Raw genomic sequence first — 16,189 nt, 5'->3', positions numbered from 1 at the left:
GCCATATACACAAAGATCAAAATATTAAAATCAATATGTTCCTAGACTCCAAAAATAACTAAATTAGAAAGGGTAACAGAAGAAAAAATACCATTCAAGATAGCAATAAGAACTATAAATAATTTGGAAAAAACTCCACAACAAATGTGTAAAACTTACATGAAAACGGTAAACGTTTATTAAACATAGACAAAGTACCTGAAAAATACAGGCATGCTATATTTTCAAGATAGGAATGTTTCGTACTATACATCTATCTCTCCTCAAATTAATCCAAATTTCAATGTATTTCAATTAAAATCTCAATAGGCATATTCAATGACAATTTACAAAAGCCATCTGACAAGTTAAACACACAATATCCCAAATTCTTGAAGATCAATACGGAAGAATTGCCTCTAAGACATGTTAACACATTAGGCTGAACCACAGAAATCATATTTTTGATGACTTGTGATGTACAAAAAACAATTTCAAAAGGTGCAACCTAACAGCTAAAATTGATATGGACATATGAATAAAACAATAGCTGTTAGGAATTTGGGGATGTTAAAACACTCAAACTTCCCCCACTCTTACTACCCACAAATTCCTTTTAAAGTGGTAAGAAAAAGATATGAGTCCACTGAAGTATTTAATACTAATAAAGCTTTGTCAAAGAGCAACAGAGCTGTTTATTTCTCACCCCAGTTAAATCTACCCAGGTACATACAAAAAGCTGAAAGGGAAGGTGGAAAAAAGTAGGGGAGAAAAGTTCCTGCAAACAATCCTGTACAGAGGATATATAAGGTGAAACCTAAAAGATGAGAAGAAATGAAGGGCCAAGTGAAGACCATCCTGGAAAGAAAGTAAATAGACCCCAAGTGAGAAAGTCCACATGTTCTAAGAAAAAGGTCAGTGTGATTAGAATGCACTGAAAGTGATATAAAATGAGGCTAGAACAACAAGGAGTAGACATATAAAACCTTACAGCCAACTTAGAAGTTTGGGCTTTAAGAGCAATGAGAAGTCAAATGATAATTTACATTTCAGAAAGACTAGCCTAAATGTTGCATGAATAATAAGTGAAATATGGTAGATAAGAGAAGAGAGCAAGATCAAATTAGGAAGCTGCTATATGAAGTCTAAGTAAGAAAACAGCAAGTGCCAAGGTAATGGCAACAAAGGTGGAGTGAGGTAGGAAGTTTCAAGGTATAATTTGGAGGTCTTATGTCCAATACCCTTTCCCTTCCCATTCTCCTATATCACCTTTTTGGCAACAGAAACAGTCACTTTGGGAAACCATTTCATGAGGTTCAAGTGGGAACAACCTCTCCTTGTCTACATCTTAGATGGAGTAGAAAAGACAGGATCGAGGTCTGAACAAAAATCTTCTTCCATAGTTGAAGTTGCTGGTTCAGGAATGGACATGTGACCCAAGCAAGGCCAAAAAGATTATTTCAGGAACTAGGAGTGACTTTTTTTCTTATATTGCTAGCCATAAGAACAATGTAATCCTAAAATTATACTTGTGTAAGACATTAATTATCTTCAATATCCACATTCCCTTTTTTCTTTTAGCAAAACACTTCTCCCACAAGTTATATCTGGGTATAATGGACACAGAGCAAGAGCTAGGTCTTAGGTATAGATGCATAACTAAGCTCTGGCCAATAGGATATAACATGAAGTTATGTTTGCAATTTCTTGGTCAATTCCTCAAAAGGAAGTTATCTGTGCTCATTTTTCTATTTCTTATTTCTCACGGGCTATGTATTAGTTTGCTAGGGCTGCCTTACAAAATATATAGACTGGGTGGCTTAAACAACAGCAGTTTATTTTCTCACAGTTATTAAAACCAGAAGTCCAAGATCAAGGTGTCAGTAGGCCTCTGAGGCCTCTCTCCTTAGCTTAGAGATGGCCATCTCACTGTGTCCTCACATGGCTTTTTCTCTGCATGCACACATCCCTGGTGTCTCTTTTTATGTCCACAGTTCTTCTTATACGGATGCCTGTCAGAATGGATTAGAGAACATCCACATGACCTGACTTAACTTTAATTACCTTTTTAAAGTCATATTCTTACATACAACCATATCCTGAGATACTGGGGGTTAGGGTTTCAGCATGAATTTTGAGGAAATACAATTCAGATAATAACAGGATGAAACATGAACATAATGCTGGTAAGCCAATGATCAGACCTTGTAGATGAAGTTAACACTCTAAGGCAGAGCTGTTCAATAAAACTTTCTGTGATGACAGAAACGTTCTAGACCTTCATTCTCCAATATGGTAGCCACAAACGCTCATTTAATTAAATAAGATTAAAAATCCAGACTGTCAGTTGTAGTAGCTACATTTCAAGCACTCACTAGCCATATGTGGCTAGTCACTACCATACTAGACAGCACAGGTTAAGTGATGGTATAACAAAAGATCAGAAACTTAAGCTACACAAAATGACCTGAAGGTAGTGACTACCCCCAGGTTATCACATAATCTTCCTTGCTTGAACTTCATGTATTTTGGAGTCTCTTTGTTCAAATAAGCTATCCTATACTGTAACTAATCAAAAATTTAGAAGTGGAATGCTGCGATAATAAATTCCTAAAAACTCTGATAAGGCTTAGAAGAACAGGTGGCAAGGACGCATATTTCAGGCTGGGAACCTAGCAACCTCTGTTATGCAGAAGCAAAACCATTTTGTAAAATTCTTGCCTGCAATAATGAGTAGGGCAAATCACCTAACTACCAGGTATGGGGCTTATAAGAAAAGCAGTTAGAAAAACTAAAAACACTGATGTGTTAGCTGTTTAATGAATGACTAGAAACAGCAACTCACCTATGAGTTTAAGCAGTTTGTAAGCAGAGATAGGGGAGAAGGCAATGGCACCCCACTCTAGTACTCTTGCCTGGAAAATCCCATGGGTGGCGGAGCCTGGTAGGCTGCAGTCCATGGGGTTGCTAAGAGTCGGACACGACTGAGCAACTTCACTTTCACTTTTCACTTTCATGCATTGGAGAAGGAAATGGCAGCCCACTCCAGTACTATTGCCTGGAGAATCCCAGGGATGGGAGAGCCTGGTTGGCTTCCATCTATGGGATTGCACAGCGTTGGACACGACTGAAGTGACTTAGCAGCAGCAGCAAGCAGAGACAGATATAAAAATAGTGCCACTGAGAGAAGATCTCTCTGTAGCAAACTCTACCTGTAAGAGCCCAGTAATCTGGAGGTCTCTTGAGTTTGGGAAAGGCAAGTGTCTTGCAATTCCAAATACCATGAGTTAACTTTGTGACCTCAAAGATTCTTTGTCAGATATAGCAAAGATCAGGTAAAGAATGCTGCTTTCCCACCTATGATGATTTTTGATGTGTCAAGTTGGTTACAGAAAACTAAGAGGAAAGAAGGGCAACAGTCATTTTGTAAATACTTTCTCTCAGTTATTCAAACACTAGTCTAGGTGCTGCTCTTTGGGATTGCATGGGGGGATTTGCAGATATAGTTAAAGTCTCTAATAAGTTGATTGTTTTAAGCCAGAGTGATCACTTTTACTGAGCCTAAATTAGTCAGATGAGCTTGTAAAAGATTGGGTTCTTCCTAACGAGTGTGACTCCAAATACTGAGTCTATAACTGGTATCCCTTCGCTGGATATTCCTTTTCTAATTGCCTATGAACAACAGCTTCAGCATATGTCTGAGGGTTCCAGCTTGGGTGAGCTCTTAACAAACTCCTTACCTTACAAATTTCATATTTGTTAGCCAGCCCTCAGAATTGTATAAGCCAATTCCTTGTAAGCTCTTAATACCTACCTACCTACCTATCTACATATCTAACATATATAAATCTACTCATTCTGCCTCTCTGGTTAAACTCTGACTGATATGTCACCTGAGCTAAACATTTCAGATGCTCTCAAGGAAGCCAGGTAACACAGGGAGAAAGGAAAAAGTCTAGTAGAGAGAGGAGAACGAGCTGATTTCAAAAAATAGTACACTGGGACGGCCCAGAGGGATGGTATGGGGAGGGAGGAGGGAGGAGGGTTCAGGGTGGGGAACACATGTATACCTGTGGCGGATTCATTTTGATGTTTGGCAAAACTAATACAATTATGTAAAGTTTAAAAATAAAATAAAATTAATTTAAAAAAATATATAACAAAAAGAGATCTTCTGCTGTAGTTAGTATCACATGGTGCTAACTTAGAAATCAATTGAATAAATGTTTGAGTTTTACCATCAAACCACATTACTGGCCTATAAAACTCTATAACTGAACTTTAAGTAACCCTGCAGCCTCTAAATGTATGCCAACTGGTATGGTGCTATAAAACTTTGCAATCTTAGGAATGTCACACTCTCAAATACCTACTACTTCAGATGCAGCAAAGGAGGATAACAAGAAAGAATCACCTAAGAACAAAGCCAAGGATACACACAATAGTCAAAAAGGCATTCCTCCTATAGAGCAAAACCAAGAATTTTATCAAGGATTTTACATAGCTGCCAGGGCAGTCTTCTGTCCAGAAGGATTTCATTATTACTATGGACCAATGACTGTGGTCTACCTATTCTTTTCTTCTCCAAAGAAGCTGTTATTATGATTATCCTGTTCCTACTCACCACTGCACAATGGGTTGAGCAAAAGAAGGATAGATAATGTTGTTTATTTTACAGACAACTGGACTGAATTAAGGAGAAAAGCATTATGCAGACATCCTACACTGACCTATACATAGTTTCCAGCTAGGACTCTGGATAGATTCTCTTGAGAAAGAAAACTATGCATTGGAAGAAAGGTTTGTACAACTGTTAAGTGGTCAGAAGTTTCAGTCTGGTACTCAAGAAGGTTTAAATTGGAGACATAAACTTGAGTCATTAGCAACTACATATATAAAGACACAAAATGAGATAAAAACACCTAAAAAGTGAGCAAATACAAGACAAAAAGGTCCAGGAAGAGCAATGTGGTACCAAATAACCAAAGGATATACAATGAAGAAGGTAGGAGGAAGCAATAAGACCAAAAAAACCAGTTAGTAATGTAAAAACAGGAGAGGGTGGTATTACACAAGCAAAGAGAACAGTACTTTTTAAGAGACAAGGATTGGTCAACAGGGTCAAATGCTAATGAAACAACTAAATACTATATCCAAAAACCATATCCATGTATCTTTGGGGAAAAAAATCAGAAATATCAAAAGAAACTATCTAAGAAATTTTGTTTAAATACTGGGGTAAAGAAGGTCTCTAGAAGTCATATTTCTAGAACAACTTATTACAAAAAAATAAAAAATTTTCTACATTGTAGAAATACAGTAAACTGATAGAGAATATGTGTAACAAATGACACCATGAAGGATTAATAGACATAAATATAGATACAACCACATACCACTAAAAGGAAAAAAAAAATGCTAGAATAATAAGGATAAAAGAGGAAAATTTCAAAATAAATCCAAATAAAATATAACCATGAAAATTTGCTCAATGTCAACAGTAATAAGGAAAATGAAGACAAAACCAAAACACTAATTTTTATTTAACAGATTTTAAAAACTAAGACGATCAAATCCAATATCATTCTTAAACATTTTTGAAAGAAGTAAAATGAGAGAATTTATCAAATGTAGTACGTGAATAACTTCTCGCCCTCAAATTCCATTTCCAGGAATCCATTCCAAAGAAATACTTTTGTACTCAAAAATAATGGTAAAAGGATGTTTGCTTCAACAATGTATAATATGTATAGCAATGTACTGAAACAGTCTAAATGTCTACCAACATAAAAGACCAAATAAACTACAAACATCATACTATGAAACATTCATAAGTAAATGAGACCAAGTCAAATCTTAATACACTCTCTCAGACACACCCCTCAACACACACACCCACACTCACCCCTTCTCTCTCATTCACTTACTCTCACCAAGAAACTAAAACATTTGACATACACCAAACTAGCAGTGTTTACTCTAAGCGTTGGATAAAACCTTTGTGTGTTAGAAGACTCTATTTTTTTTAAAGTATGCAAGTATCACTAGTTCTTACAGCTAAATAAATATGTAATCATTATATGAAAACATCTCCTTAACTGATATGTTCTAAGAATGATCTCAAATGAAACACAGAAGACAAAATGTGTAAGTGACAGCTCTGCTTTGTATAATAATTTGATTAATATACATGAAAGAAAAAGAATGCAAAGATGATTTCAAATAATAATGATTAATTCTGGAAAGAGGATTATAAGTGATTTTTGTATTTCTTAGATTTATTTGATTTTGCCAAACTTTCAACAAATATCTGTAAGTTTCTACAAATATGTACACTTAATTATAGGAACTCAAAGCATCACTGACTCAATGGACATGAATTTGAGTAATCTCCAGGAGACAGTGGGGAACAGAGGAGTCTGGTGTGCTACAGTCGATAGAGATGCAGAATTGGACACGACTTAGGAAATGAATTAAAACAATTATATAAACACTGCATTTAAAATCTAACTTAAAAGATATTTAATGTTGTACTCTGCACTGTTCTGTAATTCAATTTTTCATATTTTTACACATCTCTACCTGCAGCAACCATAAGCATGTTAGTATAGCTACCTCTTTTCTTACAAAATCTTCAAGGTCAAATTAGAATGGATGATTCTTTGGTGTAATGTAGTAGTCTAGGACACTCTAAAAAAAGTCACATACAGATCTCATTGTTAAAAAAAAAAAAGAGCATAATACCAAGAATTAGTGAGTATTCTAAGAGACATGCATAAAAGATATACAGTCCACCCCACTGGTATGCAAAAACAGAACAATCTCTATAATGAGACCAATTCTAAAAGCAAACAGATACACTGAAAAATGTTAGACTTCCAGGTAATTACATAGGATTAAAAACATCCTCACAGTTTTTAATTATTATTAATTTTGTCTCAATGAGATTTAAATTTCATGAAGCTGGGAATAATTTCTCAGTGTTTCCAAAATTCTCATAATTCCTAAGTAGTTATGCTAGGTCTCAATAATGCATCTTAAAAAAAACTTAGAAAAATATACTAATAGCGATACCTATCTTCTAAAAATCATAAAAAACACAATTTCAACACTGTGCTAAGTTTTCATGTATGCAAGTTTAAAAGTTTTCCTAACTATAATGCATACAGCTATGATTTTAAATATGGCTGACTCATATTCACTGAGAAGGAAATGATTGAGACTATTACAATATAGACTAAAAACAGCCACATACAGTAGATACACAATAAATGTTCAGCAAGTAAAAGAATTAACTCCTATACTGAATCTCACACCAGAAAGAACTACACTAGAGGCTTTGCAACAGGACTAGTTTTGTTATTAACTTCATATAAAAAACAAGAGGGAAACGTGGCACAGAGAAGGAAAAAGACAACATTGGGGGTCAAAGACAGAATTGGAAATAGACCTGGTATAACACAAACATAAGATTTCCTTTTCTTCTCAGGTTTCAGGTTTAGGGCAATAGGAAAGAAAAGGAATAGAACTTCAGGTTAATATTTTTTTATTCCAAATTCAAAACTGACAAGGCCAATTTTTCTACAGATCTCTCTGAAATATTTTTCACTCAAAGCTTCTTTAATTGAAAAACAATTCACAAGGAAAAACCAGACCAAGAATTAATTTTAGGATAGGTCTTTATTTCTTCACTTTTCTTTTTTTCTTTTCTGTTCTGTTCTTTTACTGGGGGCAGGGAGGATTAAAAAAATGAAAGATTAAATGAGAGTAAATTATAGCTTGAGAGGAGAATATGCCCTGCTAGAGATGCGTAGCTACAAACTAGTTTCATATATTTGCCATGTTTAGTCTATACTTTCAAATAATCTCAAGAAATGAGTTTACTTATTTTCAAAATTGAACTAACTCTATCTAATACACCTCACATTTTCTTCACTTTGTGACTCTATGTGAGTTACTGGAGTAATGAGAATATAACTGTATAATCTGCAGTCCTCCTTGATCAAGGAATCCATCCCTATCCAATCATTTTTCAGCTCTCGCTCTAGAACTTGCCTAGTTTTGGTCATCATTTCATTTTCATGGTACAGCAGACAGAAATACATATAACCTATTTTGTGCAGTTGTACCTTATCATTATTTAAAATAAGAATTATGACTTTGGTTATCTCCAAAACCTTATTTAATCTTGTTCAACATTATACTGCACTTTTACTGAAAAAGCCGGCTTTCTTTCAGACCATTTAATCAAAAAAAGCTCGTTTTTTACCTGACTCATATAACCCTATTTAACCTTTTTAATCTATTCTCAATAATCTTGTTGTCCATTTCCATCAGCACAATTCAACAATACCTGCATACTTTGAGACTTTATTATATGTCAAAATTATTTATAAAAACAATATCGGCTCTATAAAGAATCCGTAAAGTACTGTGATCTTTACATTTTTTTCTACTTGACCCGCTTTTATCTCTAGCTTCACCCTGAAATAAACTTAAAAAGCCAACTCTAAAAGATCAGGTAATATTTATGAGTTTCACAGGATGACAGAAGTCAACCGAAGTTATGCTTTCAATAATTAGGTCTATATCGATTTTTTCATAGCATTTTTGGGAAAGATAAAATTTCCAGCATGTCCCCTTTCAATAATTAAAACCCCAAATTACAAATCATGATAAAATAATACCTATAATGCTCCACAATTCCACTTCCACTTTGACTGGATAAAAATAGTTTCTAAAGACAAAAGAAAAAATAGTTAAGTAAAAACACTAAGTCTGAAAGGGTATTTTGCTTCTGTGTGGCAAGTGGATAGGTACAACTCTACCACAAAGGTAAGGTTCCAGGGACTAGAAGGAGTATTCATATTTACCTACCACCTTCTATTTCCTAATGACTTGTTTTTTCAAAAGGTGAAAGAAGTCAGATTTGGCATAGGCTACCATGGATGTTGCTGCCCCCTATCGGTCCTAACAAAAATATAAGTAGTATCAGTAGGCAGTAATTCACATATCATTATGAAGTGAAAATTCCTTCTCATCTATAATAAAGTATGGAAAAATTACAAGGAAGCTCATTACATCCACATTTCCTAACCCACTAAATTATCCTTACAAAAATGCAGAAAAAACTACAGAGTGCAAACACACTGTTTCAAGGACCTGAAAATCGACCTCCTAGTCAACAGCTGGTTGACTTTGGATGTCAGTAGAAGCAGACTAGCGAATAGTCCAGTGAATTTCTGGGAGTCAAAACATACTGCTTTGATGATTATTCCACATCGAAAATTTTAAAATACTAACTCCAATTAAGTTGGTGAAGTTAATGACGAGACTAAACTGAATAATTATAATCTAATAAAAGCATCTGACAGGGGTCCACCATAAATAGTTGCAACCAAGTTCTATAACCTTAAGACTTAAGATTTGAGGTCCCAAATATTTCCAGAGTAAGTGACTAAAGAAGATATATTTACAAACTGTTTTTACTTCAGAGATCTGACTTCACCAAAACCTGACACAGGTAAGATGCTAAGACTTATTATATAACACACATGGTATAGTATGGTAGAATACAGTAGAGGTATAGAGATGCAGAAGACAAGGGTTTCTGTCTTCATATCTGACAGAACACAGCAGACTAGATAAAAGCGTTTCATCAATTAAAAGGCAAAATATAAGGATTTAAGAGTAGAGTAGGCATAGTGTTAATTAACCAGGAAAACAAATAAATCTTGGATCTCCTACTTCACAACACAATTATGCCTTCTTCATTACCACATTACCGTAGAAACAAGTTTCCCAATTCTAAACAATCCATATAAATGCTTGCCTAATTTCCTACAACCACTGCAGTGAGAATGTTTCAAATTAACAAGGTAGGAGGGAGGGAAGTCAAATACTTCTCTGAATATGGTATCTAATGGAAGTTTTACACACATACTATAGGTGAAGGGAAGAAAAGAAAAAAAAAAAAAAATATATATATATATATATAAGCACCTTCAACAAAATCTTGAGTTTATTTAACCCCAGGGTATTCTTAGCTTATCCAGACCCCAACTTAACATCCCCTATTTAAACGGAATTTTTTTTTTCTTAGCTTAATAAAGATAACCTTGAAATGCTTAAGTCTTAAAAGACAGGGAGAAGCAAAAGATTGCCAGTAGAGGAGGTGGTTTTCACTATAAAGCTTCATTATGTTAACTGCTAATTCCAAATGGTGAAAATGTGAATATACTTATCTGTGCTCTCTGTATTTCTCCTCCCAACCCACCAACTTTATAGAACAAGAAAAGCAATGTTCAGGGTAGCTAATTTGTCTTCAGTGACCACCTTACTACCAAAAAGTATCCTCCCCTATGTCATCTGAATTTATTTTAACTTTAGCTGATATGTCAACATCAGATAAAGTTGTACTCAACATCACACAGCATAACAGAGCATGTGAATTTATGAATGAATAGGCAGGCTTTGAATCAAAGGTTAAGTTCCACTTTGCCACTTAGCAGCTATGTGGCCCTGATGAAGTTACCTAAAACCCTTCTAACCCTTTATCTTTGCATTTTAAATGAATATGATGAATATCCCCTCCCAACATTTGTATACCTCTCATACTTTATTTGGGATAGACATTTAACCATTTGCTTTCACTCTCATATTTCCTCAAACTTTTATTTAATCATTGGTGCATTTTAAATCAGTGTGTCTTAAAATAGTTTTGCTCACTGTTACTTAATACAGCAAAATTCCTCCTATGTAATAGAAACTACAAACATTTATGAATAATGAAACAAATATGATGACATCATAGCACTACAGTGAAAATGGGAATATATGAAAACTAAATTCACTCATTTAATTCTCAAAACAATGCTATAAGGTAGAATCTACTATTATCATCATTTAAATATGAGGAAACCAGAGTGACATTAGGTAACTTGCCCAAGATTACAAATGTGTGTGATGGATCAAGGGTATGAATTCAAGCTCCATTCCTGCCCTTAACCATTACGTTAGACTGGTACTGAATAATAGTTTGTATTATGCTTTCAAAATGTAAATCTACCTAAGGTACTTGATTTGATAAATATAAATCTATCTTTAGGTACTTATCTGGCAATCAACAATCAATGTCTTGGTTTAAATGGCTTTCCCTTAATATCTATGAGATCACTATTACTAAGAGAAGTAATTAAGTAATTGAACGATGTTAAAATCCAAATTTCAGTTATTGGACAGCCATGGATCCAAGAAGGAAGGAACTCTATACCTACTCTTGGTTTCCTAAATGAATTCTGGATCTTCCTTAGTTACTAGTTATTCACTGAAAAAATTTTTATTAAGTACTATGCTCAAGCAGAATAGGATACAAGATTAATTATAACAGAACCACTGTCTCAAAGATCTTACCATCTTATTTACAAATACTGCTTTGTCAATTAAGAGGTGAAACAGGGCAACAGATAAGCTTCTCTGGGCTAATCTGGGATTCTACCATAACAACAGAGGAACTTGGCATTTTTCTATGAAAAAACTAACAACAACAAAAAAGATTTGGAATTGAACTTGAGGAAACGTAATCTACTTCTGAAACAACGCTAGGTCTTTGATGTCTGTCTATAAACAGATGCTCCCTGGCCTTGCAAATCCTTTCAAAAGTGAATGAATAAGTAAGTCCTAACTTATTTACTGGGCTCCCTTTGTATGAAATAGCTTCACGAGGTTTGTTACTTAAATTTAAAACCTCAAATTACCTACCAAATATAGATGGAATTCTGATCAACTCCTACTGTATTAAATTTTATGCATCTTTAACAAAAATGTTACTTTTGAACATGAGTTCTACCTTTAATAGCAAGCTATTAAAGGCAGCAGTGTCTGCTTTAGCAAACACTGATGCCATTCAATTACATTTAAAAATAGGTTCAACAGAATGTAATGTTGTTTCTGAAATGGAGTATCAACTCCTGCAATTTCCGTATTTTTTTCTTACACTATTCAAGTTAAACTATTTAATTCATTTAATCCACTAGTCAGTAAAGAAGTGCATCAGAGATCAGAGTTTTTATGTTAGGAAATACATTTCCATCTATTTTCCATATTGGTCAGTCACTCATTGAAAGCTGAGAGAATTATTATAATTTTCAATTTTTGATCTAAGGTTTTGCATCAGATTGGGGAGGTGGGTAAAGGAATATCTGAAGTTGCACAAATTATCTACAACATGGTTATCCTATTCTGAAACACTGAAGAGAAAATCCAATTCTCAATAACCTACACTAACATTTAGAAAAAGTTAGATTCTTCTTCTTAAACATTCAAATAAAGCTTTTATTTAAACTGAATCTCCTTTCCTTCCAATGTTCCCTCTTTCAGAAAATATACAAAATATCCTGCTAGCATTTCATCAAAGTAAACATAGGTATTTTTTGTTATATTATCCTCCACTTTTTCAAGTTAAATAACTGCAAAACTATAACCTTTTGATGATTTTTATCTGAAGGATAATCTCAAAGATGCAACCCATATTTTTCATCATGTAGCCAATAACAGGATGAATTAGAGAAAGGACTTAAGTACAACTATCAGCCATTAAGATTTCCTAGCTTTGTAAAGTTAAAGTTCTGCTGACATGTAGATAAAATGGTAGTGAAACGAAAAACACTGCGCAACTCATCCATTTAGCTTATAGTGTACAGAAAAATAAAGCTAATCAAGGATGGAGGCAGGCAGAGACATACCGTACTTCTCTTTGCTTATTCTTCATCATGTACCTATATAGATTTATTTTTAATAGTTGTGCTTTCTTCCACTTATTTTTCCTGACTCATCTCCATAACAAATGACAAACCCATTGTTTATACTGCTGGACAGAAGACAGAATAAAGCATATTAAAAATAAAGAAAACACTTCTCTAACTGATCAGTCAACATATATCACTATCTTCCAAGGAAAACCAAACCCAACTTACAAAACTAACACCGCTATAAGCTTGAGCCTATTCTACATGATTTAATGAATTACTAAGTTTTGCTTATTAAGCCAAATTCCAATGGACAGAACTATCTAGATATGTAAAGTTTAGAGAATAATAATATTTCAGTAAGTACTGCACTCAACTTGATATTAAGTTCCAAACCAGAGCTTGACATTTTGTTAGAGAATTTAAAATTTTAATAAAATACGGGTATTTTGCACAAGCTGTTTGACTGTGTTGGCTTGCAACGGACTGCCTATTTTTTGAAAGAGGTCAGGAGGGGGATACAGGGACTAAACTCTCATGAAAAGTATACTGGTCTGAATCGTCACAAAACTTTGATTTCCACTTTTGTTGCAACCACCGTCAGTTGCCTCTAAAAAAAAAAAAAAAAAAAAAAATCGTTATCCTCATTTTTAAAATAAGAAGGTTGGATGAGATTATTTCTAAAATGTTTTCTAGTCTCTGTAAAAATAATGCAATTGAAGAGTTCTAACTACCATAACAGATTTTACTGGAAATAAGGATCCTGTTCCATCCTTTTTTCACTGTTTCATATGCAAGTTGAGCTACACACTATTCTGAAACATTCAACTAGGTCAATACAAAATCTATCAATACAAACCTACCCTTAGAATTCAGTAGGCTAAACAGAAATAGTAGCAAGTGCCCATTTTTTTGGTATACATACTTCAACGATTACATCTCTTCAGATACAACTTCATTCAGTTTGAGGTAAAAGAGAATCTATTCTTCTGCTAATAGACAAGTCTCAAATTCTTCAAAAGGTTATTTCTTTATTTGAAATTAGGGAACCCAACTTCCAATAATGCAATTTTAAAAAAATTGCATCAAAATAAGTCCTGTATCAAAATAAGCTGTGTTTGTGGAAGAGAATAAATGGCAAGTGGTACTTTTATATAATTTAGTTGTTCTCTCATAACTAAATTTATAATCAGCCTTTAAAAAAAGGTTTTCCTTCTGTTGCCTTAAGTTACAACTTCTTTCTTCAGATCGAGATTTTCTAGCTTCCATTTCACGAAGCAGACAAGAGAGTTACAAAAGACCTGCTAACTAGTAAGGCCAACTCTTAGCTGGTTCTCAGTATAATATGTTTTACTGAGCTTTTGGTTAAATGCCTTCTTTGAAGAATGAGGGCCTGCAACGCCGCCTGTCTGTGAACCCAGGAAAAATTATAAACAGTTATGAAACCAGATCACTAGGACAGACCAAGAGGCCTTCTTCCTATTCCAACTCACCACAACCAAGCCTGGCTCCCAAGCAGCCTCTTAGGCTGCTCCACATTCTGTGAAAAGCAACAGGGCCTAGCTTAATTCTTCCTCACCAAGGAAGCATTTGAAAATGTATGAGTATGTACATGTAAGGATCAAATACATTTTTCATCCACTGAGTCATATATCAATGTAAATGGATATAAGATCCGTTCATCCAAAATCTTTGAGAGATCGAGGAAGTGAAGGTGACTTCAGCAGCCACAATTACGGGGAGGGGGGAGGGGGGGGGCGGGGGGGGCGGTGGGAACCTGCAGCAGAACAGTATGGAAAAGTACAGCTATCACGTGTCTCTCACATACACAAATACTTAGCTCTCAGTCCATTACAAGCTTGCCTCCCCCTCAAACTGCTCCCCTCCACCTCACTAGTGGGAGAAATCTACCAACCTCCTAATCGTTCCCCAAGAGACTCTCCTACCTATTATCTTACCCCTCCCGCTTTGATCCCGCCCCCGCCCCAGGAGTAACAGGGCCCTACTGGCCTAAGGCCGACCCCGCCGGGTGTGCACACAGTGAACCTAACCAATTGCTTCCACCCCTAACCGTGTGAACCATGTCAGGGTAACGTGCTGTGCAGCAACTCTGTGGACTCTGCGGTCCTCCCACCCCCACGTGTCAGCTACCCTCCCCCACATGTCCACACCTCACGATTTCGGCCCGGGAAAGAAAGCGAGCGGTGGAAAGCCTAGCCCCGAAGACAGATCAAGCCCACAGGAATCTGTCCCCTCGCAAGTCCCCTCCCACCTTTGGCCCCGACCCTTTACACTCCCTTCCTCCCTTCTTCCTTTGAAAGCAGGCCCTTGCCTCAGAAACCTCTTCTTCCTCGTCGTCGTCGTCCTCTTCTTCCTCGCTGTTGTTGCTGCTGGTGCCGCCGCCACCGCCTCCTCCGCCGCCGCCGCCGCCTCCACCGCCGCCGCTGTTGTCGCTGTCGCTGCTGCTTTCGCTGCTGCTGGGGGGTCGGCAAGTCCGGTTACGCTTGGCCTTGTGGTGCTGCTGCTGCGGCGGCTTCTTCTTCAAGAGCAGGTCGCAGACTCGCACCATCCCACGAGGAGACGAGGCCGAGCGAGCCCCGTTGCCGCCGCCAATGCTGCTGCCGACCTCCGCTGCTGCCGCCGCCGCCGCCGCCGCCGCCGCGGGGGGGCCCGCCACCGCCGCCACCGCCGGGGGGCTCCCTTCTCCCTCAGCCGCCGCCGCTGCCGCCGCCACCGGAACCGTCGCCTTCTCCATCTCCGGGGAAAGAGGGAGGGCGCGGACGGGGGAGGGGCGTGGGGGCTAAGCTCTACCGCGACTTCGGCAGCACCGGGGCCGACACAGCGTTCGGTGCCGCCTCCGCCGCCACCGCCTCGGTCACCTCTACTGCCGCCGCCGCCGCCGCCGCTCCGCCAGCTCTCACCTCGTCTCGCGATACTAAGGGCGGGGAGCCTGACGATGGGAGGGAGGGAGAGGGAGGGAGCGTGAGGGAGCAAGCTGGGGGTGGGGGAAGCAAAGAGGGAGACCCGGGTGCCCCGAGATCCAGCAGAGGGGAGACTACCGAGAATCGGGGGAAGTGTGCCTAGGGCGACTTCCGATGGGGGGGACGGCGGGGACAGAGGAGGGCCGCGGTGATTGCCGTAGCGCCCGCTAGCACCCGGATCGCTTCTCTTTCCTCGCTATTTCCCCCACACACAGCCCTTCAGACCTCCCTTCTTCCTTCCTCGCTGGTGTCTAGAACGCAGCTGCAGGCGGAAGTACAAGTGACGCCATCAGCCGTCGCCTGAGTGGTGGCGCGCGGGTGGCCGAAAGACGAAAGTGAGACTTAGAGGGCCGGGTCTCCGGCCTTCGCGAGCGGGCGGTGCTGCGGTGCATGGGGCGGGCGGCTGAGCGGGAGGGCTGGAGCGGAGCAGCCCGGGCCGGGTGGGAGCGGGTACGGAAGCTCGGGCCAGACGCTTTGTTAGCA

General features: G+C 37.7%; 1 protein-coding gene across 6 annotated transcripts in view; it reads right to left on the bottom strand.

Annotated features, from left to right (window-relative positions):
• The window catches only part of ANKRD17 (ankyrin repeat domain 17), a 166,172-nt gene extending 150,239 nt beyond the window's left edge, over positions 1-15,933 (bottom strand). For 5 of the 6 annotated variants that reach the window (XM_025289919.2, XM_025289918.2, XM_025289926.2 and 2 more), the window contains exon 1: positions 15,058-15,736. In XM_025289919.2, coding sequence (XP_025145704.2) covers positions 15,058-15,480 — 423 coding nt within the window. In that variant the 5' untranslated portion in view covers positions 15,481-15,736. Of the gene's footprint in view, positions 1-15,057; positions 15,737-15,784 lie in introns of those variants that run through there. The other variant, XM_044945787.1, reaches the window with a different exon arrangement.
• Positions 15,934-16,189: the final 256 nt, after the last annotated feature.

The sequence above is a fragment of the Bubalus bubalis genome, chromosome 7 (assembly GCF_019923935.1).
Source record: "Bubalus bubalis isolate 160015118507 breed Murrah chromosome 7, NDDB_SH_1, whole genome shotgun sequence".
In the NCBI taxonomy this organism is placed as follows: Eukaryota; Metazoa; Chordata; class Mammalia; order Artiodactyla; family Bovidae; genus Bubalus; species Bubalus bubalis.
Note: the sequence above shows the minus strand (reverse complement) of the source record. Positions and strands in the feature narration are given on the sequence as shown.